General features: G+C 48.3%; 1 protein-coding gene across 1 annotated transcript; it reads left to right on the top strand.

Moving 5' to 3' along the window:
- On the top strand, positions 1 to 25,774 carry PLCD4 (phospholipase C delta 4). Its single transcript, XM_066233417.1, has 17 exons — positions 1 to 443; positions 5,031 to 5,086; positions 5,209 to 5,367; positions 6,508 to 6,738; positions 8,631 to 8,758; positions 10,449 to 10,680; positions 14,819 to 15,020; positions 16,200 to 16,344; positions 19,060 to 19,212; positions 21,088 to 21,255; positions 22,773 to 22,929; positions 23,199 to 23,315; positions 23,546 to 23,718; positions 24,272 to 24,407; positions 24,769 to 24,918; positions 24,997 to 25,104; positions 25,503 to 25,774. Exons 2-16 carry the CDS (start codon positions 5,065 to 5,067, stop codon positions 25,101 to 25,103), a joined length of 2,280 nt encoding a protein of 759 aa, XP_066089514.1. The 5' UTR covers positions 1 to 443; positions 5,031 to 5,064; the 3' UTR covers position 25,104; positions 25,503 to 25,774.
- Positions 25,775 to 26,288: the final 514 nt, after the last annotated feature.

The raw sequence follows: 26,288 nt of genomic DNA, 5'->3' as shown, positions 1-26,288 counted from the left end.
GAATGAAAAGCTGTGATTCATGGAGCACTGCTCCTCAGACACTCCTTGGGTTTCACTTTGAGAGCTCTGGCCGGATTGGGGTCAGTGAGGGCTGGCATTAAGATGAAGGGCAGCCAGGCTCCTCCTCCCTGGAGAGATGGTGCTCCAATCCCTGCCCTTAATCCTTTTCTACCTACTCCACCCCCACTACTCCCTCACTGACCAGTGTCCTGGGCCTTTAAGAGTTGGGTGTGCTGAGCTGAGGACAGAGCTCATACTTCTCCCCACCCCACTCCTTCCTTCTGGCTGTAACTGCCAGTCACAGCAGCAAACTGCAGTAGAAGAGGGGAGGAAGCCAGCGAGTGCAAGAGGAGCAAAGGAGAAAAGGAGCTGGCTAGGTTTCCTCATCCCACTGCGGAGAGCATCACAGAGCTCACAGACTCGGGACTGCTATCCTGCTCACGGTAAGGGCCTGGAGGCTCCGACCAGCCTCTGCTCCACGCTCTGCCCAGCCTGAGTCCCCAGCTCCGTCCTCCACATGCCTTATCTGCCCTGATTAAATTGCACCCTGAACTCCTTTGCCAGAACAGGTCTATAGGACTCCAACTTTCTAGTTCTCTCTAGCTTATCCTCTTTATTTTTATTTTTTTATTTATTATTATTTTTACAGAGACAGAGAGAGAGAGTCAGAGAGAGGGACAGATAGAGACGGACAGACAGGAATGGAGAGAGATGAAAAGCATCAATCATTAGTTTTTTGTTGCAACACCTTAGCTGTTCATTGATTGCTTTCTCATATGTGCCTTGACCCGGGGGGGTGGGGGCACAGCAGACCAAGTAACTCCTTGCTCAAGCCAGCGACCTTGGGTCCAAGCTGGTGAGCTCTGCTCAAACCAGATGAGCCTGCACTCAAGCTGGCAACCTCAGGGTCTCGAACCTGGGTCCTCCGCATCCCAGTCCGACGCTCCATCCACTGCACCACCGCCTGGTCAGGCTAGCTTATCCTCTTTGACTTACAGGTTTCCTGCTGGCTATATCAGTCACCTCTTTATATGGGACTTCTTAGCTACCCAGGGCTGCCACTCAGAGGTGAGCCCCACCCTAGCGAGAAAAGAGAGAATTGGAGTAGCTGTGCTTTAGCTTAAATTCATTAACAGGTTGTTGAGGATTACCAAATGTGGGTTGGCCAAGGCCCATGGGGAATGTAGAAACCCTTCGTAATAGGGAGAGAGTTATGACACTTCCCTGAAAAGAGCCAGAGTGAGTTCTATACCTCGTTCTTCGCCTGCTCAATAGACCAGGACAGTTTGTTGGCATGCCCAAGGGCTATGCTAGGAAGAGCACTTGCTTCTAGTCCTGACTTTGCCATCAACCAGGTGTGTGACTTTAGACTCCAACCTTCTGAGCTGAGATAAGAGGAAGTTTAGCATTTCCCAGACTTGCCTGTGTATCAGGGATGCTTGGTAAAAATAAATCTACCTGAGCCCCATCCTTGGAAATTCCGATCTGGTAGATTTGGGGTGGAGCTAAGGAATCTCTGTTTTAAGACATTCTCCAGGGAATACTGATACAGCCAGGAACCTTTGGATTAGATGTGTTATAAAAAAGTCTTCAAGCTTGAACATTCTGAGTGCTATGATCTGTGATCGGAGCCATTCTGTCCTCTTTATATGAAACAGGTCAGACACAATCCTGCTTAGAAGCAAAAGAGTAGATGAAATGATTCTCTTCTTTCCTGCTCCTCAGAGAGACCTGAGACACCCTGAATTCCACTGTAATGCCACTGGCCATTCTGCCAAAGTCCATATCTAGATGACATAAGCCCCCTGGAAGCTGAAGGCCAAATCATGCTTGGCAGCCTTGGCCACTTCCCATCTTCTTTTGTATCTCTGTTTTCTCATCTGTATTATGGAGGGAATACCCCATGTCCTCCGGAATCTCCACATGCATGTCCACGAGTGAATGGTCAAGACCCTTTCTCTCACACTCAGTCTTTATTCTCTGCTCTCCGCCTCTGTCTCCCACTCCCAAATCCTTTGTGTCTTCTTTGCCAATTGCACTGCATCAGCTGTGAGCATCCTCCCCATTTTACCTTCAGACACCAGAGAAAACACCAAGATGTAGAACACTTGGGTTCTAAGTCGCATTCTTTGGGCAGTTTGTTTAGTTAGTCTCCTAGGATACAGGGGAAAGTGAGGCTGAGCAGAGGGTTGTGCTAGCAGACCACAGCTTCAAAACCCTCACAGGAGCTGAGACACAGAAGAAAGAGAAGAAGTGAGAGGGAGAAGGATGAGAAGAGAGCAGAGAGGCTGACAAGTGAACAAACAGGTTGGCAGAGAAAACAGGAGAGAAAAGAGTGAGTTGGGGAGAATAGAAAAGGAGTCGTTCAAGCAGAGAATGAGAAAAGGAAAGAAAATGGAAAGAAAGAAAAGAAAGGCTGTTTTGTTTGACATGAAAAATGATAGAAGGGAGAGACAAAACTTGGATATTCCTCATTGATTCTTAGCTCAGCTTTAACCGAGAGAAAGCCCTTTCTAAGGGTAAAGTCTTGGTGAAATCTTCCATTTCTGCCACTTAATTCATTAGGTGACTCTGGCAGTTCACTTAATCTTTCTAGCTCTTAGTCCCCTTCTCTATCAGTGAAGACCAGCTCTGACATTCTATAGCTCCTTGTGTTGACATTGGCCTTCTTATGAATGGCCACATGTCACTTAGATAGAGATTGAAAATAGTGGTTCAGGAATGGCAGCAGGATTTGAAACTTGCCAGGTCCTGGGGTTGGAAGAGTTTGGCGAAAGAGGTTGAAATAATTTTCTAAGGCTGGGCTGAGAGGAGGCAGGCTCCAAAATAGGGGCGTCCTGGTATTTGGGCTCTGTTGTTAGGCTTCCCATGTTTTAGGACATTATTGTGTGGCTCCTAGACCCAGGCGCAAGGGAAGGTAATGCTGTCTTCTCCGAGGTCCAAAACCCACTCTGCCCCAGACATGGGTGCTGAATTTCAGAAGAGATAAGGTAGGATGTTGGCAAGGGAGTTTAGATTTCAGTCCTAGGCTGGCCAACCCCCACGCCACCACAAAGGACCTGTGATACTTAAGAGGGACCTGTATGTTACTTTTTATCCTTTTTTAAGATTTTTATTTATTGATTTCAGAGAGAGATAGAGAAGGCAGGGGAAGAGAGCGGGAAGCATTAACTCATAGTCATTGCTTTTCGTATGTACCTTGACTGGGCAAGCCCAGGGTTTCGAACCAGCGACCTCAGCATTCCAGGTCACCACTTCATCCATTGCAATACCACACCCTGCCGGTTTGTTACTTTCTACTCTAGTTTTCATATAGCTTTTGCAAGCCTCAGTTTCCAAACTGTGCATCTCCACCTGGAAAAAGTAGAGATGCTTTTCTGTCTCAAAGGAACACTATGGGACCTTTGTCCATCCAGAGTTCTCTCATGAGGACTCACATATTCAGTCTCAGCCAGCAAAATTTTCTTCTTAAAACCATCCCTTCTCTCCTGAGAGATGCCTTGAGTTCTCTTTCCCACTTAAGTACAGACTGATTCCCAACCTTCCCCTCTCTCTCTAGGCATCTGTCATTGCTACTCATTTAGAAAGCCTTCTCTGGGTTCGGCAGTCAGGGAAGCTGTATTTTCAGTGGCCTCTACCTTCTTTCCAAGGACTTAGTTACCACCAGGTGACTTTATAGGCACTTCCCACTACAGAGACATAAGGTGCTAATATGCTATGTGGCCTCAGAGAAGTCACATTACATTTCTAGACTTCTGCTTTTTCGTTTGTAATATATAGGGAGTTGACCCGCATGATGTTTTAATGGAGCACTAACCGAATGATTGTTTCAGAGATTCTTTTAGTTTTTTAGATGTTCACCAATGTCAACATTTTAAACTTATTAATTAAAAACCACATTTCTTTGCAAAATTCTGGATCCTTTGCTCATACAAAAGCATAGAGATTTATGTTTCATAGGCTTTGACAGTTTCAGAATGACTTGGTCAAGAATTGAGTATTTCTTATAGGGGTGGAGCTAGAATCAAAGTGGCCACATCAAATCTTCTAGCTCTTTTCACAGGAAGTTTATTGTTACTTACCAGGACAAATGGACCAAGTCCTAAATTAGCATATATTGTAAAGAAGGTACCTTTCTTTTTTTTAATTGATTTTTAGAGAGAGGGTAGAGAGAGAGAGAGAGAGAGAGAAGGGGGAGGAGCAGGAAGCATCAACTCCCATATGTGCCTTGACCAGGCAAGCCCAAGGTTTCGAACCGGCAACCTCAGTGTTCAAGGTCAACGCTTTATCCCACTGCGCCACCACAGGTCAGGCAGGAGGTACCTTTCTTTAGTAGGTAGAGAAAACTTAAAAATGCAGTACTGAGTCTGTAATTTATATTGTCCATTAAAACTATGAGAATAACTTATGAAAGGAGTATAACATGTGCTTTACCATGTGAAGGCAGGAGAGGATGGCTTATTTAGCTACATCAGCACTAAGTGTTGTAGAAGAGAAAAAAGCAACACTTCAGAGCTGGCTGACTTACATGGGAGCATAGAAGGGGCTCTAGAAGAGGAATGCTAGGAGGATTCCACCTGGAGGAGAGAAGACTAGGATGTAGAGCTGCTAAGTTCTGCAACGGCAACCAGCAAGATGGTGGTTTCTAATAATGAGGAGCTGAGCAGTGTGACGCAGGGGTATCTCGTGGGTTATGAGGTATTGGGACAGAGAGGGGTATCTGGCAGGAAGCCCAGGTTTCACCCTCTCTGAAGATGGTTATGAGAGCCAGCAGAAGTTCTGGAGTCAGACATACTTGGCTTTAAATTCTGAATCCCCATGTGCTTTGAGGCAGGTTTCTTAGCCTCACTAAGTTTCATAGTCACCAAATTCAAATTAGAAGTAAAAAGAGCTACGGGCTATATGGATGAAATGCCCGCCACCGAGAGGGCAGTCGGGAAACACTGGTTTCCTCACCCTCCTCCCTTGATCTGTTATTGTAAGACCACCAAGATTAACCCAAAGTCTTTTACCCCTCCTTACTCCTTTAGGTGACGCTGGTGCCAGCTGGTGGAACAGTGGGTGATGGTGTCCTTGCTGCAAGGCCGTGAGTACCCCTGCAGAAGAGGGCTTGGGGAGACAGCCCAGGGACAGGGAGGAGGCTGTTCAAGAGCTCCTGGGCCCTCAACCTCCCTGGTTGGCTCTCTAGCCCTGCTTCTTCTGGCACAGGGCTGCCCATCAATGAGGATGTGCTGCTGATGCAGAAAGGCACGCTGCTGCGCAAGGTGAGATCCAAAAGCTGGAAGAAGCTAAGACACTTCAGACTTCAGGAAGATGGCATGACTGTCTGGCATGCCCGGCAGGTTGGAGGCAGAGCCAAGGCCAGCTGTGAGTAACATGGTTAGCTAGGGGTGGGCATATGGGTGGAAAGAACCCTGAGGAGCCAGCAGCCTGAGAGTAGGAGAAGGACCAGAGTCCTATGATGTGTCCCTGCGCCGTCCCACTTGTACCTATGTCTGAGCCTAGATAATGGAAATTAGAACAGTACTTGCTGTTATTAGGATTAAATCAGTTATCGCATATAAAGGGCTTAGAAGAGTCCAGGCATATAACAAGGCTCAATAAATCATAGGTTATCTCTTGTTACTTTTATTATAACAAGCGCATAATTTCAGGCATCCAATGGCCTGGATTAAAGCCCTGACTCTGCCACTTTCTAGCTGAGTGGCTTTGGACAAGTTACTTAAACCAAGCTTCAGTGTCCTCATCTGTAAAATGGGGATTAAACAGTACCTGCCTAGCAGGTTACAGGGACTCAATAAATTAATGTCTGGAGCCTGGGACCAGACACCAGATGCATTTCATAAATGTTAGCCATTATGGTGAATACTTTAAAATGTCATAAAGGCTCATAAATGTACATGTTATTTGCTAAACACTTTAGAATCCCTCTAAAAATCTGGTCACAGGACACATCTAAGAGAGTCTGCCTAATCAAAGCTCATGATCCACACCACCCCCAGCCGAGGAAAGGAGGGGGGATTTCTCTGGCTCCCACCGATCTGGAAGGGGGAAGCCCTCAAACCTAGAATGGGAGAGTTGAACGTGGGCACGCCATGCTTTGGTGTACCTGGATCTTGCAACTGTGCTTGCATTTGTCAGCCTCACCAGCCCTCTTGTGATCACCATGTGCACTGGCCACGTAAGGGACCATCCCGTGTTTAAGATGAGGACACTGAGGACTGAGTGATTTCTCTGTGTCATACTGCCAGCTGCCAGGGCTTGCCATCCCCAGCACAGGCCCCTTGCCATGCTGCTTATGCACACAGCAACGATTCCTGTGGGGTCCTGAGTCACAGTGGCCTGCATCTCCCTATACTAAAGCTTTTGGGGTTTCCGTCCGTGGAGGCTGAGCTTCCTCCTTTCTGTGGCTTCACAGAGAAGAAGGGAGTCATGGTCCTTGACCCTTAGCCTCTGCGAATTGATGAACTCTCTGCCTCAGTTCCCCCACTTGCTCCTTCTCCGCAGTCTCGATCTCTGACGTCGAGACCGTGCGTGAGGGCCGTGAGTCTGAGCTGTTGCGCAGCCTGGCGGAGGAGTTCCCCCTGGAGCAGGGCTTCACCGTCGTCTTCCATGGCCGCCGCCCCAACCTGAACTTGGTGGCCAACAGTGTTGAGGAGGCCCGGATCTGGATGCAGGGGCTCCAGCTACTGGTGGACTTTGTCACCAGCATGGACCAACAGGAGCGGCTGGACCAGTATCGCCAGGATGGACTCAGAGCGGGGGCGGGGGTCGCTGAAGGAGCAGATGCTGCAGGGCTAGGGATGGGTGGGAGGGGGCACAGGGCTAGGGAGCCTCGAGAGTCCGGATGGGGTAGGTATGGGCAGCTTAGGCCAATGCAAGGCTGAGAATTCTGAAGGAAGAATCAAGGTTTGAGATGGCAAAGGTATATAGCCAGGCAGAGTTTGGACATGAGTCAGGCCTCCTAGGATTGGAGGAAGGTGGGGGTGAGAGGCCAAGGACCAAACCAGGTGCTGATCCTGAGCGCTAAACACAAGATCCCAGTGGCTCTTCCACAAGGATGGGAAGCAACCCCTTAGTGGGCTTAGTGGTGTCAACTCACTTCAAGTTTCCTAGATTGTAGTCACCTTCTATGTCAGTTCATTCATTCATTTATTCACCATCTATTAAGCAGAATGTATCAGGCTCTATGCCAGGCTTTTTTTTTTTTTTTTTTTTTGGATTTTTCTGAAGCTGGAAACAGAGAGAGACAGTCAGACAGACTCCCGCATGCGCCCGACCGGGATCCACCCGGCACGCCCACCATGGGGCTATGCTCTGCCCACCATGGGGCTATGCTCTGCCCATCCTGGGCGTTGCCATGTTGCGACCAGAGCCAATCTAGCGCCTGGGGCAGAGGCCACAGATCCATCCCCAGCGCCCAGGCCATCTTTGCTCCAATGGAGCCTCGGCTGCAGGAGGGGAAGAGAGCAACAGAGAGGAAGGGGGGAGGGGTGGAGAAGCAAATGGGCGCTTCTCCTATGTGCTCTGGCCAGGAATCGAACCCGGGTCCCCTGCACGCCAGGCGGACGCTCTACCGCTGAGCCAACTGGCCAGGGCTCCAGGCTTTAAGAGTACAAAAATTGCCCTGGCCGGTTGGCTCAGCGGTAGAGCGTCCGCCTGGCGTGCAGGGGACCCGGGTTCGATTCCTGGCCAGAGCACATAGGAGAAGCGCCCATTTGCTTCTCCACCCCTCCCCCCTTCCTCTCTGTTGCTCTCTTCCCCTCCTGCAGCCGAGGCTCCATTGGAGCAAAGATGGCCCGGGCGCTGGGGATGGCTCCTTGGCCTCTGCCCCAGGCACTAGAGTGGCTCTGGTCGTGGCAGAGCGACGCCCAGAGGGGCAGAGCTTTGCCCCTGGTGCGCGTGCCGGGTGGATCCCGGTCGGGCGCCTGTGGGAGTCTGTCTGACTGTCTCTCCCCGTTTCCAACTTCAGAAAAATACAAAAAAAAAAAAAAAGTACAAAAATTAATGGGACTCAGACATTGTTTTTATCAGTGGAGAGGACAAAATTGTGTAAATAATCTAAATATCATGGAACTATTATGGTACTTAGATTGTTTGAGGATGTTCAAAGAAAAGAGAAATATTTAATTCTGGCTGAGAGGGTTCTAAGGAAGCTTTAAGGAGGAAGAAGTATTTTAGCTGAGCCTTGAAAATGAATAGAATTTGAACATGAAGAGAGAAGGATGGGAAGGCATTGCTGCCTGAAGGAATAGCATGAGTAAAGGCCCAGAGATGAAATTGAAGAGCAGAAGAGCTGGGACTTCAGAGAGCATGGAGTTGGGGGTGTGGCTAAAGTACAGGAAGGGCAGAGATGTGCTGAGAAGACTGGGTCAGGGCCAGATCATGGGGTGCAGGAAATCTTAATGTCTATGTTAAGGAATCTGGGTCTTCTGTAGGCAACAGAGAGGTCCCTGCAGGCACCTGAGTCATGCAGGAATTAGATAGGTATTCTGGGAGCTAATGTGGAAAATTAATCGTTGTGGGGAACAGTCAGGCAGCAAAGACAGAGAGATCAGTGAATGAACATGTACACACATCACCCCACACAAACACACACACAGTGCTTTTGCCTTGACTCACACCTGGGTGGCTGAGTGACTGGTTCCAGCGTGGAGACAAAAACCAGGATGGTCGAATAAGTTTCCAAGAAGTCCAGCGGTTACTACACCTGATGAATGTGGAAATGGATCAAGAATATGCCTTTCAGCTTTTCCAGGTGAGTTCTGGGGAAGGATTTGCAGAAGCCCGCCAAGGTCACATTCTCACTTGACCAGAAGTACTCTGACCCTATCCAACAACACTCATCGAATCTCTACCATGTGCCCTAGCACTATACCAATGGGAAGTGTAGGCCATGATTCTTACTTGTCAGTCTTGTTGGAAAGATGATTTGTAATTTTATAAAAGGTAAATAACTATGTTATTATATCAGACTTTAAGGACCTCTCTGCCCATGGCCAGAATTTCACAGTGCCTAGAACAATGGAAAACTCCAACTGGCCTGACCTGTGGTGGCACAGTGGGTAAAGCATCAACCTGGGATGCTAAGGTCGCCGGTTCAAAACTCTGGGCTTGCCCAGTCAAGGCACATATGGGATTTGATGTTTCCTTCTTCTCCTTCCTTCTCTCTCTCTCTCTCCCTTCTCTAAAATGAATAAATACATTCTTATTTCAAGTGGAATGTGAATAAATAGGAGAAGGGGTATTTTGACCTTGGGGCATTTCAACTCTTGATGAAAATTTTCTCTGTGGGAGAGGGTGGGGGAAGGGTGTAAAGAAGGATAAATATATGGTGATGGAAAATGATTTTTTTTTTGCATTTTTTTCTTTTGAAACTGGAAACGGGGAGAGACAGTCAGACAGACTCCCACATGCACCCGACCGGGATCCACCCGGCACGCCCACCAGGGGCAACGCTCTGCCCACCAGGGGGGGATGCTCTGCCCATCCTGGGCGTCGCCATGTTGCGACCAGAGCCAATCTAGCGCCTGGGGCAGAGGCCACAGAGCCATCCCCAGCGCCCGGGCCATCTTTGCTCCAATGGAGCCTTGGCTGCAGGAGGGGAAGAGAGAGACAGAGAGGAAGGTGCGGCGGAGGGGTGGAGAAGCAAATGGGCGCTTCTCCTATGTGCCCTGGCTGGGAATCGAACCCGGGTCCTCCGCACGCTAGGCCGACGCTCTACCGCTGAGCCAACTGGCCAGGGCGGAAAATGATTTGATTTTGGGTGATGTGTACACAACATAATCACCAGTTCAAATGCTATAGAAAGGTTTACCTGAAACTTATGTCTTCTTATTGATCAACATCGCACTTTTAAATTTAATTTTCTAAATAAAATTTTAAAGAAAAAAAAGAAAATTTTCTCTAGTAGCAAATGATATGGCTGAAATTTTTATTTACTGAAATGGCTTCTTCTTTTATTTATTTATTTTTACAGGGACAGAGAGATAGAGAGAGGGATAGATAGAAACAGACAGACAGAAATGGGGAGAAATGAGAAGCATCAATCATCAGTTTTTCGTTGCAACACCTTAGTTGTTCATTGATTGCTTTCTCATATGTGCCTTGAACGCGGGCCTTCAGCAGACCGAGTAGCCCCTTGCTCAAGCCAGCAACCTTGGGTCCAAGCTGGTGAGCTTTTTGCTCAAGCCAGATGTGCCCGTGCTCAAGCTGGCGACCTCAGGGTCTCGAACCTGGGTCCTTCCGCATCCCAGTCTGGCACTCTATCCACTGCGCCACCACCTGGTCAGCCTGAAGTGGTTTTTTTCTGTGAACACTAAATATCAGGTGTTCTGTGGAAGCATGTTTGCATCCACCTGTCAGTAAGAGTTTCCTTACAAGATAGGTCAAGGCCATAAAATTGGTTGTTAAACGGTTTATCCACTCTCCTCTAATTCCTCTTACAGGCAGCAGACACGTCCCAATCTGACACTCTGGAGGGAGAAGAATTTATAGAGTTCTATAAGGCATTGACTAAGCGTGCTGAGGTGCAGGAAGTGTTTGAAAACTTTTCAGCTGATGGGCAGAAGCTGACTCTGCTGGAATTTGTGGATTTCCTGTGTGAGGAGCAGAAAGAAGGAGACCGTGCTTCTGACCTTGCTCTGGAACTCATTGACCGCTATGAGCCGTCAGACAGTGGTAAGAGGACTGGAGCAGCCCCAGATGTAAGGGCAGGGCGAGGGACCAGAGACCAGCAGCCTTCTGCCTGACTCAGGGAAGGCCGAATCCACCCCTACCTTCGTCCCCTGCCCAATTATCTTCATCTCATTCAACCAGTCCTCTGGAAGGAGAGCAGCCTTTTTTTTTTTTTTTTTTTTTTTTTTTTTCTTTCTGAAGCTGGAAACGGGGAGAGACAGTCAGACAGACTCCCACATGCGCCCGACCGGGATCCACCCGGCACACCCACCAGGGGCAACGCTCTGCCTACCAGGGGGCGATGCTCTGCCCTCCGGGGCGTCGCTTTGCCGTGACCAGAGCCACTCCAGCGCCTGGGGCAGAGGCCAAGGAGCCATCCCCAGCGCCCGGGCCATCTTTGCTCCAATGGAGCCTTGGCTGCAGGAGGGGAAGAGAGAGACAGAGAGGAAGGAGGGGGTGGGGGTGGAGAAGCAAATGGGCGCTTCTTCTATGTGCCCTGGCCGGGAACCGAACCCGGGTCCCCCGCACGCCAGGCCGACGCTCTACCGCTGAGCCAACCGGCCAGGGCCGCATTTCTTGCCCAGATAAGACAGGCATCTCCCTTGTAACGCTAGATCTCTCGGGAGGAAGAACATGCCACAGATCCCCCTTCCTCCACCATGCTCATGTTGCACAGCCTTCACTCGCAGAAAGTCCTTCCTGACATCAGCCTTTGGCCGCAGTGGAAACAGGAAATCTTTGGGCCTCCTGCTTTGGCCTCTTCTTCTCTAGTGCAGGTGGTTCCCTTCTCTCTACTTCCCTCCATGGCTCCTGTTTGCTATCTCTATAAATGCTGGCTCTCTACCCTTTCCTGGCCTTTCTCCAAACTTACCAAATGGTTCTTGAAGTTTCTAAGCCACTGAAAGTCAGAGGAAGCTAGTCAGCCCCTGGCTGAGGGGGATGATGATGAGGCCAATCATTTAGTTTAACAAACACAGCTAAAATAGGCCGTCTCTGCCTTCAAATCTTTCTCCTTGCCCCTTTAGTAAACATCTTCCTGCTCTCCGTTCCCTCTGGAATGTGGGAATTCACATTATTAATAATAAACGATCTACCAGAAACTTTCACACGCCTTACTTCTTTTGGTCCTCACTATAATCTTATAAATCAAGGTTGGGCCTTTGCTGCGTATCCCATAATGTCTCTCCAGGCCTTTCCTCTTTTAATCCTTCCCATGACCCATTGAAGTAGATTCTATTATTAAGTCATCTGTGCAAAAGAGGAAAACTGAGGTTTAAAACAATTAAATGACTTGCTCAAAGCCAACAGCTAATGAGAAGAGGGTTGGGATTCAAACGCAGGTCATCTGATTCTTACTTTAGAATGAGGATTAGAGATGAGATGAATGAGAGCTGGACAAGTGACCCAGGTTTCCTAAGTCTCAACTCCCATTTCCTTTCACTCATTTATTCACTGACTACTTCAGCTAGTGCTTACTGAGTGGCAGGACCTGCGCTAGGCACCAGAGATACAGGTCAGACAGGGAAACAGAGTCAAACAGAAAGTGTTGGCATCGGTGATTTCAGATTCATGTGGTGCTCAGAGAAGAAAGGGGGCTGAAAGGAATCATTTCAGAAAACTCCACAGAAGAGGAATGGCACAGGGTTAAGAAATAGGATCTTCCATCCTCAGCGCAGGATCCAGTGTACGTCAGTTACATTTATTCTATCCTCCCTTTGCACTTGACTATCAGATTCTCTGTCTGCAAGGTAGTATCAGTCAAGAGACCTGGCTCAAGTCCCCACTCGGCTTCTTGTTTGTTGAGAAACTTTGGGCAAGTCACTTAATCTGAGACTCAATTTCTTCATTTGTAAAATAACTGATGATCAAATGGAATAATATATCATATATGAAAGTATCTAGGAACTGTGGATTTAACCTGATGATCTGATGTGTTACTGTAAAAGAATGGAATTTCCTCCCATTCTCCATCATCTCCAGGCCTTGTCAAACCTGGAACAAAGAAGCTGAGCCTGCGAGTCTAATTGTCCTGCCTCCCAAGGGAGTCCCCTGCAGCAGTGTTACCCTCAGTGAGACTGCAGAGCCCAGGGGTATAGGGTGTGGCTCTGACACCTGGCTGCCTGGGTTTCAATCCATCCCTACCTACCCTTACTGGTTATGTAACCTGGGATAAATTACCTAACCTCTCAGGGCAGATTATATTACATCTATGTATTGTGTGGGCGATGGCATTAAGAGAGATGCTGCATGTAACATCCTCGGCATAGAGCAAGTGCTCAAGGACTATTAGTCATCATTGTCGTTAATATATGAACCCTGTGCTGAAATGGCTGAGGGCTATGGAAGGAGTGACAGGACCCTGCCCTTGGAGAAAGTGTAGTCTGCAAACCTTCCTCAAAGCACCGTTTGGGAATTGACAATAGGAAGAAACCCTCAGGTTATGGTTCGCAGCAGCTACTCAGCCTAGTCTTTGACTTTGATTCTCTCTGGGCCTCATTTTCCCTATCAATAAAATTACCCTTTTTGGACTGAGTCCTGCACTCCATTATGGTAGCCATGAGTTCCAAGTGACTGTTTAAATTTAAATTACATAACTAAAATCAAAATTTTAAAATTCAGTTTCTCATTCATACAGCTACATTTTCTTTCTTTTCTTTCTTTCTTTCTCTCTCTCTATCTCTTCTTTCCCTTCTTACCTCCCTCCCTCCCTCCCTTCCTCCCTTCTTCCCTTCCTTCTTTCCTTCCTTCCTTTTTCCCTCTCTCCCTCCCCCTCCTTTCTCTCTCTCTCTCTCTCTTTCTTTCTTTCTTTCTTTCTTTCTTTCTTTCTTTCCTTCTTTCTTTCTGCGAGAGGAGGGGAGATAGTGAGACAGACTCCCACACACACCCTAACTGGGATATCCACCTGGCAACCCCTGTCTCGGGCCGATGCTTCAATCAATTGAGATATTTTTAACATTTGAGACTGACATGCTTAGACTAATGGAGCTATCCTCAGTGCCTGGGGCCACACTCAAACCAATTGCGCCACTGGCTATGGGAGGGGAAGAGAGAGAAAAAGGGTAGAGAAAGGGGAGAGAAACAGATGGTTGCTTTTCTTGTGTGCCCTGACCAGGAATCGAACCCGCAATGTCCATACTCTGGGCTGACACTCTATCCACTGAGCCAGCAGGCCAGGGCCACAGCTACATTTCAAGTGTTCAGTAGCCTTATGTGTCCAGAGGCTACCATATTGGACAGTATAGAATAGAATGTTTCTATCATTGAGGCCCTGGTCGGTTGGCTCAGCGGTAGAGCGTAGGCCTGGTGTGCAGGAGTCCCGGGTTCGATTCCCGGCCAGGGCACACAGGAGAAGCGCCCATCTGCTTCTCCACCCCTCCCCCTCTCCTTCCTCTCTGTCTTTCTCTCTTCCCCTCCCACAGCCAAGGCTCCATTGGAGCAAAGATGGCCCAGGCGTTGCCTGATCTGTGGTGGCGCAGTGGATAAAGCGTTGACCTGGAAATGCTGAGGTCGCCGGTTCGAAACCCTGGGCTTGCCTGGTCAAGGCACATATGGGAGTTGATGCTTCCAGCTCCTCCTCCCTTCTCTCTCTCTGTCTCTCCTCTCTCTCTTTCTCTCTGTCTCTCCCTCTCCTCTCTAAAATGAATAAATAAAAAAAAAAAAAAAAAAAAAAAAAAAGATGGCCCAGGCGCTGGGGATGGCTCTGTGGCCTCTGCCTCAGGCGCTAGAATGGCTCTGGATGCAACAGAGCGACGCCCCAGAGGGGCAGAACATCGCCCCCTGGTGGGCATGCCGCGTGGATCCGGGTCGGGCACATGCGGGAGTCTGTCTGACTGCCTCCTCGTTTCCAGCTTCGGAAAAATGAAAAAAAAAAGAAAAAAAAAGAATGTTTCCATCATTGAGAAAGTTCTATTGGACAGCACTGGGCTAGAATGATTGTGATGACTCCCCAGTAGCTCTGAGGGAGGGGATAATTGAAATGACAGACACTGGGAGAGGGCAAGTTTGTGGTCTGGAGGCTGGGAGTGGACACCATCTGACAGGCAGGATCCTGGAGAGGGATGGGGTGGAAGACTGGCTGTAAGTGTGCTGGGGGGCTCCCATTCAGAGTTCTCGTTCTCGTGTCCCCCTACCTACACCCTAGGCAAGCTGCGGCATGTGCTGAGCATGGATGGCTTCCTCAACTATCTCTGCTCGAAGGATGGAGACATCTTCAACCCATTGTGCCTCCCCATCTACCAGGATATGACTCAACCCCTGAACCATTACTACATCAGCTCCTCTCACAACACCTACCTGGTGGGGGACCAGCTTTGTGGCCAGAGCAGCGTCGAGGGATACATACGGTGCAGTGGGGAGGATGGGTGAAGGGGACGAGCTCAGGAGAAGGGAACATCTGTGGGAAATTGAGGATACTGTCGGTGGATAACAGGAATTGAAAGGATATTCCGGGGTTGGGTTTGGAAGCTGAGGATCCCTGGATACCCGAGAGACTTGGTGGAGATCCTGAGGACTACTGGGAGAGTGGTACTAAACCCTGTGGGGAAATGGAGCTTCTCTCCTTCATAAGCCATAGAACACTCTTGGAACTCAGAGGTCCTGACAGGTTTATTTTAAATAAATAAACTAAACGTTAAACGGGAGGCAGTAGAGCATAGGTTTTGAAGTTAGATCCTATGAGGTCAAATCCTAGCTTCCTCACTCAGGACTCTGGAGCTAAATATTTAACCTCTCTGTGCCTCATTTTTCATATTTGTGAAATAGGAATAAAAACAGTCTATTCTGTCTCAGTTGTGAGGATTCAATGAGATAATCTGTGGGTCAATAACTAATGTATCTGATTTTATTATGATTAATCATGGATTAGATCAAATAGTCAAGATAGCTTTGTAATTGCTAGTAATCTAGTAGCTTCAAGGGATACAAAGATGAATGGAACAGCCTGACCTGTGGTGGCGCAGTGGATAAAGCGTCGACCTGGAAATGCTGAGGTCGCCGGTTCGAAACCCTGGGCTTGCCTGGTCAAGGCACATATGGGAGTTGATGCTTCCAGCTCCTCCCCCCTGTCTCTCTCTCCTCTCTCTCTCTGTCTCTCTCTCTCTCCTCTTTAAAATGAATAAATAAAAATAAATAAAAATTAAAAAAAAAAAAAAAAAGATGAATGGAACATATAGTTTCTGCCCTAGGAAGTCTAGCAGAGAAACTAAGTTTACTGAGAGTTTGAAATAACTCGGGGGTTGTGTTACGAAATACAGCCAGGACACAGAAGCATCATGAGACAGTGTGATGGCTTGCTAAGGAAAGGTTGTGATTTGGATTGGAGGTGGGGTGTTGGAGATCACTGTGAGCTGCAGCAGTATCCCCGTGGACAGAGAAAGGTCCGTGGCTATGTAGCTTGAAGGGGCGGGTCTTGACAGTTACGATGAGTGTCTGTGGGCACTGTTCTCTCCATAGTGGGGAGGGGGTGCCTAGGCAGAAGATCAGACCTTGATCCCTCCTGTCCCTGGGGGCTGGGGTTCTTGCAGGGCACTGAAGCGGGGGTGCCGCTGTGTGGAAGTGGATATCTGGGATGGACCTAGCGGGGAACCTGTTGTGTACCATGGACACACCCTGACTTCCCGTATCCCCTTCAAAGAAGTCGTGGCCACTGTGGCACAGTATGCCTTCCAGGTAGGAGCCCCATGACAGGAACACTGGTGAGGCAAGAGGATCTGAGGAAAGAGTGGCTGGCTCTGGGTCTAGGGAGGGTGGAGGACAAAGGGAGTTTACGTCCAAATGGCATACAGGTAAAAGAGATTTTAACTGTGAGGCATCAGGAAAGGAATTATTATGAATAAATATTAGCTGTATTACTTAGTAATTAGTTGTCATAGAGGTAATGGTTAGAGATTAGTAACTATTGCTTCTAACAACTTCTGTCACCTATCTGAGAGAGGATGGATAAGGAAACAAAGTGGCGGGTAGGGCCTGGCTGTGGTGGCACAGTGGACAGAGCATCAACCTGGACCACTGAGGTCACTAGTTTGAAATCCTGGGGTTGCCCAGTCAAGGCACATACAACAAGCAGTGAACTAAAGTGAAGCACCTATGAGTTGGTACTTCTTGCTCCTTGTCCCTCTTTCTCTTCTCTTTGTAAAATCAATAAAAACAAAATCTTAAGCATCGGCCCAGTGTGTGAAAGTTCCCGGTTCGATTCCTGGCCAGGGTACATAGGAGAAGCACCCATCTGCTTTTCCACCCTTCCCCCTCTCCTTTCTCTCTCTTTCTTCCCCTCATGCAGCCAAGGCTCCATGGGAGCAAAGTTGGCCCAGGCACTGGGGATGGCTCCATGACCTCTGCCTCAGGCGCTAGAATGGCTCAGGTTACAGAGGAGCAATGCCCCAGATGGGCAGAGCATCACCCTCTACAGGGCATGCCTAGTGGATCCTGGTGGGGTACATATGGGTGTCTGTCTGCCACCCCCGATTCTCACTTCAGAAAAATACAATTAAAAAAAAAAGAAAGAAAAACTCAGTAGTCTTACATCTATTAACTATTTTTTTTTTTTGTATTTTTCTGAAGCTGGAAACGGGGAGAGACAGTCAGACTCCCGCATGCGCCCGACAGGGATCCACCCGGCACGCCCACTAGGGGCTACGCTCTGCCCACCAGGGGGCGATGCTCTGCCCCTCCGGGGCGTCGCTCTGCTGCGACCAGAGCCACTCTAGCGCCTGGGGCAGAGGCCAAGGAGCCATTCCCAGCGCCCGGGCCATCTTTGCTCCAATGGAGCTTTGGCTGCGGGAGGGGAAGAGAGAGACAGAGAGGAAGGAGTGGGGGGTGGAGAAGCAAATGGGCGCTTCTCCTATGTGCCCTGGCCGGGAATCGAACCCGGGTACCCCGCACGCTCTACCGCTGAGCCAACCGGCCAGGGCCTATTAACTATTTTTTTTTAAGATTTTTTTTTTTTTACAGAGACAGAGAGAGAGTCAGATAGATAGGGACAGACAGACAGGAATGAAGAGAGATGAGAAGTATCAATCATCCGTTTTTCGTTGTGACACCTTAGTTGTTCATTGATTGCTCTCTCATATGTGCCTTGACTGTGGGCCTTCAGCAGACTGAGTAACCCCTTGCTCGAGCCAGAGACCTTGGGTCCAAGCTAGTGAGCTTTGCTCAAACCAGATGAGCCTGTGTTCAAGCTGGTGACCTCAGGGGTCTCGAACCTGGGTCCTCTGCATCCCAGTCCAACGCTCTATCCACTGCGCCACCACCCAGCCAGGCTATTAACTATTTTTGTAGGTAAAAACCTTCCAACGTAGAAAACTCCAGACCCAGATTACTTTACTAGTAAATTTTATCTAATTTTTTTTTTTTTTTTTTTTTTACAGAGACAGAGAGAGAGTCAAAGAGAGGGATAGACAGGGACAAAGACAGACAGGAATGGAGAGAGATGAGAAGCATCAATCATCAGTTTTTTGTTGTGACACCTTAGTTGTTCATTGATTGCTTTCTCGTTTGTGCCTTGACCGGGGGGCTGCAGCAGACTGAGTGACCCCTTGCTCAAGCCAGCAACCTTGGGCTCAAGCTGGTGAGGTTTGCTCAAACCAGATGAGCCCACGCTCGAGCTGGGACCTTGGGGTCTCGAACCTGGCTCCTCTGCATCCCAGTTCGATGCTTTATCCACTGTGCCACCGCCTGGTCAGGCTTTATCAAAAATTTAAAGAATAGATAATACCAATTAATAAAGAATAGATAATGCAAAAAAAAAAGAGAGAAGAAGCGGTGCCTGACCAGGTGGTGGCACAGTGGATGAAACGTTGCAGTGGGATGTGGAGGACCCAGGTTTGAGACCCCGAGGTCACCAGCTTGAGCCCAAGGTCACAGGCTTGAGCAAGGGGTCACTGGCTCTGTTGTAGCCCCTGGTCAAGGCACATTTGAGAAAGCAGTCAATGAACAACTAAGGTGCCTCAACGAAGAATTGATGCTTCTCATCTCTCTCCCTTCCTGTCTGTCTGTCCCTATCTGTGTCTCTCTCTGTCTCTGTCACCAAAAAGAAAAAGAAAAAGAAAAAGTGGTGGGTAGCGCTGGGTGGTGACAGGAACCTGGAGGCGACCTGAGCGTACAACATGGACACGTAACCAGGGGCATGGCCTTCTGCTCTGAGCCTGAAAACTCAAAGTCCCAGAAGGACCCAGATTGGAGCCGGCACTTTGAGATTTGGGGTCCCGAGAGTGACTTCTAGATGTGCAGTAGGCTCCAGACCTAGCAAGATGTCCTTGAGCCTGGAAAGGTGTCGGAGCAGTTTAGCAATCAGGGTTCTCAGTTGATTAACTAGATGGGCCTGGAGGAGCAAGGAGGGTGCAGGCTTTAGAACTCCGGCTCCAGGTCCCCTTTCCTCCCCATCAGACCTCAGACTACCCAGTCATCTTGTCCCTGGAGAACCACTGCAGCTGTGAGCAGCAGGAGATCATAGCCCAGCACCTGACCGAGATCCTGGGGGAGCAGCTGCTGAGCACCACCTTGGATGGCCTGCTGCCCACTCAGCTGCCCTCGCCGGAGGTACGGACCCTACGCCCCCAGCCCAGACTCCTCGTGGCTTTCATCTTCCCCCATCTCAGCTCTTCCATGTTGTTCCTTTCTTCTCACCCTCAGACGGACCATCTTGCTCTTTGTATCTTCAGAATCAACTTTAATTAAAAGGAAATCTAATTGAACACAGAATTCTATTTATACTTCTCTAAATTTTAAATCAATGATTTACATTTAGTTTTTTTATTATAACTTTTTTGAACTGTTGATTGTGTTGTGTGTCCATCACCCAAAGTCAAATAATTTTCCGTCATTATATATTTGTCCCTCTTTACTCCCCTCCCCCAACCCCCTCCCCTGGCAGTTTTTCAATGGAAGTGTCTTAATTTTTTTCTGATCGTTCATAAATGTTGTAGACTATACCAAAATAGAGAGAAAGGGAAATTCCCCCACCATAATCTCAACCTTTGCCAATAACTGCTATCAATAGATTTTAAATGCTTAAACATATATGTGTATATATTTATATATTCATATATTTAAAAGAGTGAATGATAATATTGACATCAACTGTAAAAAAAAATGGAATTACCTTTATATCCCTTTATATCACATATAATATATATTATAGATGTCTTTTCATATATAATCTTTTTCCTTTTTTAACAGCTCTGTGGTATTCCATTTTATGTTATGGACAATAACTTATTCAATCAGTAGGTGGTAAATATTTAGGTTGTTTATAATTTTTCACTTGTACATCTAGTTTTGCCCATTTATTCTTTCTTTGAGATGGGTTCTTAGAAGCAAAATTGCTGGGTTGAGGAGTTTGCATATCGACATTTTGGTTATTATTGCCAAGTTGCTCTCTGGAAAAAATACCAACTCACCCTCCAACCAACATACAGGAGAGTATAACTCCAATAGTGAGATGATGCATAATGGCAAACCTGACAAAAGAAATTAAGTTCTTTAAAAAGAAAGGTCTAGCCTGACCGGGTGGTGGCACAGTGGATAGAGCATCAGACTGGGATGCAGGGGACCCAGGTTCGAGACCCCGGGGTCGCCAGTTTGAGCACGGGCTCATCTGGTTTGAGCAAAAAGCTCGCCAGCTTGGACCCAAGGTCGCTGGCTCCAGCAAGGGGTTACTCGGTCTGCTGAAGGCCCGCGGTCAAGGCACATATGAGAGGGCAGTCAATGAACAACTAAGGTGTCGCAACGAAAAACTGATGATTGATGCTTCTCATCTCTCTCCGTTCCTGTCTGTCTGTCCCTGTCTATCCCTCTCTCTGACTCCCTCTCTGTCCCTGTAAAAAAAATAAAATAAAAAGGTCTACTTTATTTTGACTTAACTGATCATATTATTTATCCACTTTGAGGATTTATAATTTTTATTGCTATATAACAATTTTTCTAAATGTTAAAGATAGTAATGCTCTGGAAAATATTTTTTGCAGTCTTTTTTTTCTTTTCTTTATACTACCTTCTGCCTTACAGGGGTTTTGAAGTTTTACACAGTCAACTATGCCAATTATTTTTATGTCTTCTGAGTTTCATCTCGTGTTCTAAAGGCCATCTCACCTTAAGATTATTTAAGAAGATTCTTTATTTTCTTCTAATAGCCTTTAAATTTACATGTAAATCTTTGATCTATGAGGAATCTTTACGTGCCAAATGTGAGGTAGGGGTCCCCATTTTCCCCCATATGGATAGAGATGTTACAGGTTTGCTTAACAATACAAAATCCCTACCGTATGTCCCCAGCAGCCTTCCTGTGGGAACTGCTGACCGCTCGCTCCCTTTCGTCGCCTTTGATGTGGCCCTGTGGAGCAATACGACCTGCGTGATCGCCCCAGGAGGGTCCCAAGTAGACACATGGCCAGGCCTCTTCATTTTTGTTCCTAGGAGCTTCGAAAGAAGATCCTGGTGAAGGGGAAGAAGTTAGGGACGCTTGAGGAGGATCTTGAAGAGGAAGAGGAGGAAGAGGTGGAGCAGGAGGCTGAGCTTGAGCCAGAGTCCCAGCTTGAGTCTGACACGCAGGAGCTGAGTCCTCGCAGGAAGGACAAAAACAAGGTAGGCCAAAAGAGTGGTCTTTGCACTGGCATTTGGTCAGATTGCATCACAAGCCGAGTGTTCATGTGTGAAGAGACTAGAGCTAGGCAGGGTAGAGGGACAAGGAGCAAAATGCCCCCTTCCCCCAATAAAAGAGGCACAAGGGTGCGTACTTGGCATCATTATACATTGCCATATATAGATATGTTGCAGTGGCTTTCCAACTTCTTTGGGCTGTGTAATTTTTAAAAAAGTTTTTTTTTAATTTTTTTATTTATTCATTTTTATTACAGAGAGAGGGGGGAGAGAGAGAGAGGGAAAGATAGAGAGAGAACAGGGGGAGGAGCAGGAAGCATCAACTCCCATATGTGCCTTGACCAGGCAAGTCCAGGGTTTTGAACCGGCGACCTCAGCATTCCAGGTCGACGCTTTATCCACTGCGCCACCACAGGTCAGGCAGTGTGTAATTTTTAAAAATGAAATCTTATCTGGAAGCTCAGTACACAAAATAGATAAATGCAGAGCCATCCCAGTTGAAGTGTCCATTTGGCTCTATCCTGGGTCTCCCAGGTGACTCCTGAGACATCTTTGCACTACTTCTCAGTCTCCTTAGAAATAAATTGGAAAACAAATGATGGGTGTGTGTATGTGCAGCACTATTATTATATTGGGTAAGTAGGGCTTATTGGAGTGATTGCTGTGACCACAACTAAAGTTGGCTTAGTTAGAGAAAGCTTCTTGGAAAAGGCGAGTCTGAGGAGGGGCCAAAAATAGCCAAGGAGGAGGGGCAGGAAAAGGCAGGAAGGTGAAGGCTCTGAGAAGACCGTGCCTGAGTGGTCCAGCTCTCTGCGGGGAAGGGGTGCCATTTGTGGGACCACCAAGATCCTGGTTTGAGGCCTGCATTTCTCTCTCATGCGCACTTGCTTGGCTCAGCTGGCTTCTAGCTTACACTGTTCTCTCTGGGGTTGTGGTATCTAACCTGCTGCCATGTCCAGGGATGGAAATGGGAATTCAGGAGGCAAAACTAGAAATATTCCTCTGGGACCCTCACACCCTCCCAGGCATGACTGCTATGACCATTTGCATACTTTGACATATCTGTCTGGGTTCATGTACATGTCGACCAAAAATAGTTATTAATTTGTCTTGAAAGATGAAAGGCAGTGAGGATGACACCCCTTTGTTTAAAAAATAATAAATTTACCCAGAAAGTAATATAGAGCAGACTTTTCAAGTCCAGAGGCTGAAACTAATTCCATCCTTATACGTAGACTGCCTTTATTCCCACTCCCATCCCCAGGTTGTGATGTGCCCGCTGTTTTGTTCGCCTATCTGTTGTCAGATTATGGTCCAGGCTCCTTCTCCCAAGCTTGGGCTCCCCTTCTTTCCCAAGAAGGTGAGGCAGGAGGGAGAACGCAGTGGGGAGGCAGTGGGCAGAGGCTTAGGTTGGATGGGGAAGTTCACTCTCGGCCATTGGCTTCTTCCCTCTCAGATTACTGATGGTTCGATTGTTTCTTCCTCTCTTTCTCCTTTTCCAGAAATCCAAGCCCATCTTGTGTCCACCCCTCTCTGCCCTGGTTGTCTACACAAAGACTGTCCCATTCCACAGCTTCACTCATTCAAGGGAGAACTACCGCTTCTATGAGTTATCGTCTTTCTCTGAAACCAAGGCCAAGAGCCTCATGAAGGAGGCTGGTCAGGACCAAACGGGAGGGACAGGGAAGAAATGGGATGGGTAGGGTCAGGCCTGATGTGCAAGCAGATGAGTTCCGGGAAAGAAGACTAGGGAGCTAAGAGTCTCCTCAGAGCAGGCATGGGGACAGGAGTTAGAGGGGGCTCAGAGCTCTAGGGAGGAGCGTGGGGGAGATGCTGGGGAGAAGAGTGAAGTTGGTGGACGGGGTCCTTGGGGCCACAGAAGGCGGAATATTCACCCACTTCCATCTCTACCTACACCCTTGTTCCAGGAAATGAGTTTGTGCAGCATAACAGCTGGCAGTTAAGCCGGGTGTATCCCAGTGGTCTGAGGACAGATTCATCCAACTACAACCCCCAGGAATTCTGGAATGCAGGCTGCCAGATGGGTGAGGGGCAGTAGGGACCGGGAAGAGGAAGCGGAAGAGCAGCAAGTGGGCAATAAGTTCCCGGGTGGCAGGAGGGCCGGGGAATGCTCCAAGAGGACTAGGCTGAGAAGGATACCTATGGAGGTGTCCCCAGCAGGCCTTTGCATACCCAGTGTCTGTCTAGCACCCTGAAAGAGAGGCTAGATGGCCCCATGGTGAATCCTCCCCTTCTCTTCTTCCGGGGCCTCCAGTGGCTATGAATGTGCAGACCGCAGGGCTTGAGATGGACATCCACGATGGGCTCTTCCACCAGAACGGCGGCTGTGGCTACGTGCTGAAGCCAGACTTCCTCTGTGATGCCCAGAGTTCCTTCCACCCCGACAGGCCCATCAGCCCTTTTAAAGCCCAGACCCTCCTAATCCAGGTATAATGAAAAGCAAAACTGTTGTGAAGAAACTTGGGACGGCTGGGATAGAAGCAGGGGAAGAGGTGGCTGGGTACGACAGGAATGGAACAGCTGAGAAGTTCCTTGTGAGAGGCAGGAGAGTCTGACTGTTAAAAGCATGGGTTTTGGAGCCAGTTGCCTAAGTTCAAGTTCATTTTTCTACCTGTGAAATGTAGTTCCTTAACCTTAGTCTCCTCGTTTGCAAAATGGGTATAATAATACTACTACCTACCTCATAGGGTTGTTGTGATTAGTTAAAATGAAGTGCTTACCACAATGCCTGGTGCACAGTAAATACTACAGAAGGGACTGGTATCGTTAACATACCTTTCAAACCCTGTTAAACTTCTACTTGGATGTATCTTGAATTGCACATAGATTACTAGAAGAAAAATCTATTACCCGTGGAGGCTTGGCTTTGCAAATACAAAGCTAGAGCGCAAGGTCCTGCATTTCCCCTTCCCTGTGTTTCCCCTTTCCCCCTGGGGTGTGCGAGCTGGCGTGGGGCTGGACTGAGCAGGAACCATTGCAGGTGATCAGTGGTCAGCAATTCCCCAAAGCGGACAAGACCAAAGAGGCGTCCATTGTGGATCCGCTGGTGAGAGTGGAGATCTTTGGCGTCCGCCCAGACACAATCCGACAGGAGACCAGCCATGTGGAGAACAATGGTGAGACTGGGCAGGGCTGGGGCGAGGTGGGAGAAGGCATGACTGTTACTTTCCTACCATCCTGCCCTTCATTCAGTACAGTCCATGTCACCACCCTCCCGCCCCCCACCTCCATGAGAGGCAGTGTGGAGCAGGACAAAGAATCTGGGCTTGGACATGTCAGTGTGAATCCTGGCCTCTCCATTATAAGCTCCAGGGAACTGGGCACATTGCTTTTCCGGCCTGAGCCTCAGTTTCCTCACCTGATTGCTATGAAAATTAAGTGAGCACGGGGAAAGTAACCCAGCATGGGTCTAAAAAAAAAATAATTCAACAATGTCTGTTCATCATTCCCTCCCTCATTCACGGCTGTCCACGCCAGGTTTTAACCCGTACTGGGGGCAGACACTATGCTTCCAGGTGCTGGTGCCTGAGCTGGCCCTGCTGCGTTTTGTCGTACTGGATTACAACTGGAAATCCCGAAACGACTTTGTCGGTCAGTACACCCTGCCTTGGACCTGCATGCAGCAAGGTGAGCCTGCCCTCCCGCCCCGGCCGGACTCCACCACGCCGGCTGTCTTCCAAATGCAGTCCTCCTGTGCCTTTCCAGGTTACCGCCATATACACCTGCTCTCCAAGGACGGCACCAGCCTCCACCCGGCTTCCCTCTTCGTGCACGTCTGCGTGCTGGACGGGGTGAAGGAGGCTGACTCCTAAGGTGGGCACTTCATGGGAAGGGTGGGTGCCCTAGCTTTAGATGGTAAGGAAAACCTGGAAAGATGCTACAGAAAACAGAAGTGGTGAAAACCAAGCATTGGGATGTGCATTCCTAGGCACAAAATTACTTCACCCTTCCTAACAAGCAAATCTAGGACCTGATTTTCCACCTTCTTTTCCGTTTTCACAAAACTTTTGGTATCTTTCCCTCTGTGTACACTATACAGGAGACACTATACTGGAGCTTCTTCCTTCCTTTTGCTATAGGCTTAGTCCCACCCCCCAGACCTAGGACTAATCTCTCTTATTAACTCAGGCTCAAAGGCAGATTGCAACTATAAATCCAGAGGGGTTTGGTGCAGAAACTCAAAGAGGCACCATCCCTTCCTCAAAACGCAGAGCCAAGGAAAGGATAAACCAAGCCTCAAGTCTCCCCAAGCCTGTACTGACTCTCAAGAGAACACTGCACAGCCCTGAGTCCACACTAGACTGCTCCCTCCTAGCCCCACCAGTATTAATAGAGCTGCTCTCCCCAACTTGGCTTGAGTATGGTCTGTCATTGTTTGGCAAGAAGGGGAAGAATGAGGGTTGGCGGACATCTGGATAGACAGGTGGGGCAGAGAAAAGGTAGAAAAACAAGTTTCCAGGGGTTCCTCTGCATGGGCTACATAGGAATGATACAGAAGCATGGCTTCTAGCGGTCAGGGTGAAAGGAACAGGCAAAGGGTTATGTGATCCCAGACCTTCTCAGGAGTCTGTCTGGAACAGTCCTGGTTTGTGTCTGCTGTCCCAGCATAATTATTAATAGTACCCTCGTTAACTTTCCCAGTGTCCCAGTTTTTATGATTAATTATACAGTCACTGTGAGGCGCTCACATAGTTCTGCATTAGATTCACCTCTACCCCTACCATCGTTTGCCTTTCACACTACCTTTGTACTTTAACTTGAGTGCAGCTGCTGATCCCGTCTGAAGAAGCAAAGCTGCTTCCACGAGAAAGCTTAGTGGCTGGTGGTCCTCCCTCTACATGTAGACAAAGTGTGGCTCAAAAATAGGGAGCAGAGCAAGGGCCAAGAAGAGGCTCAAGAACAGAGAGAAGGCAGAACTGGGCCTGTTTGAGAATCAACCACTCAGTGAGGATGGAAGGAGAAAACGAAGAGGCAAGGGTGTAAGAGGGGACAGGGCA

This window comes from Saccopteryx bilineata, chromosome 5 (assembly GCF_036850765.1).
Source record: "Saccopteryx bilineata isolate mSacBil1 chromosome 5, mSacBil1_pri_phased_curated, whole genome shotgun sequence".
In the NCBI taxonomy this organism is placed as follows: domain Eukaryota; kingdom Metazoa; phylum Chordata; class Mammalia; order Chiroptera; family Emballonuridae; genus Saccopteryx; species Saccopteryx bilineata.
Note: the sequence above shows the minus strand (reverse complement) of the source record. Positions and strands in the feature narration are given on the sequence as shown.

What these genes read in the sequence shown, in the direction of transcription:
- PLCD4 (XM_066233417.1), top strand. Translation starts at nt 5,065, where the DNA reads ATGGTGTCCTTGCTGCAAGGCC. An exon ending in ATGCCTTTCAGCTTTTCCAG is followed by an intron (nt 8,759 to 10,448) that starts GTGAGTTCTGGG and finishes TTCCTCTTACAG; the next exon opens with GCAGCAGACACGTCCCAATC. An exon ending in AGCGTCGAGGGATACATACG is followed by an intron (nt 15,021 to 16,199) that starts GTGCAGTGGGGA and finishes GGGTTCTTGCAG; the next exon opens with GGCACTGAAGCGGGGGTGCC.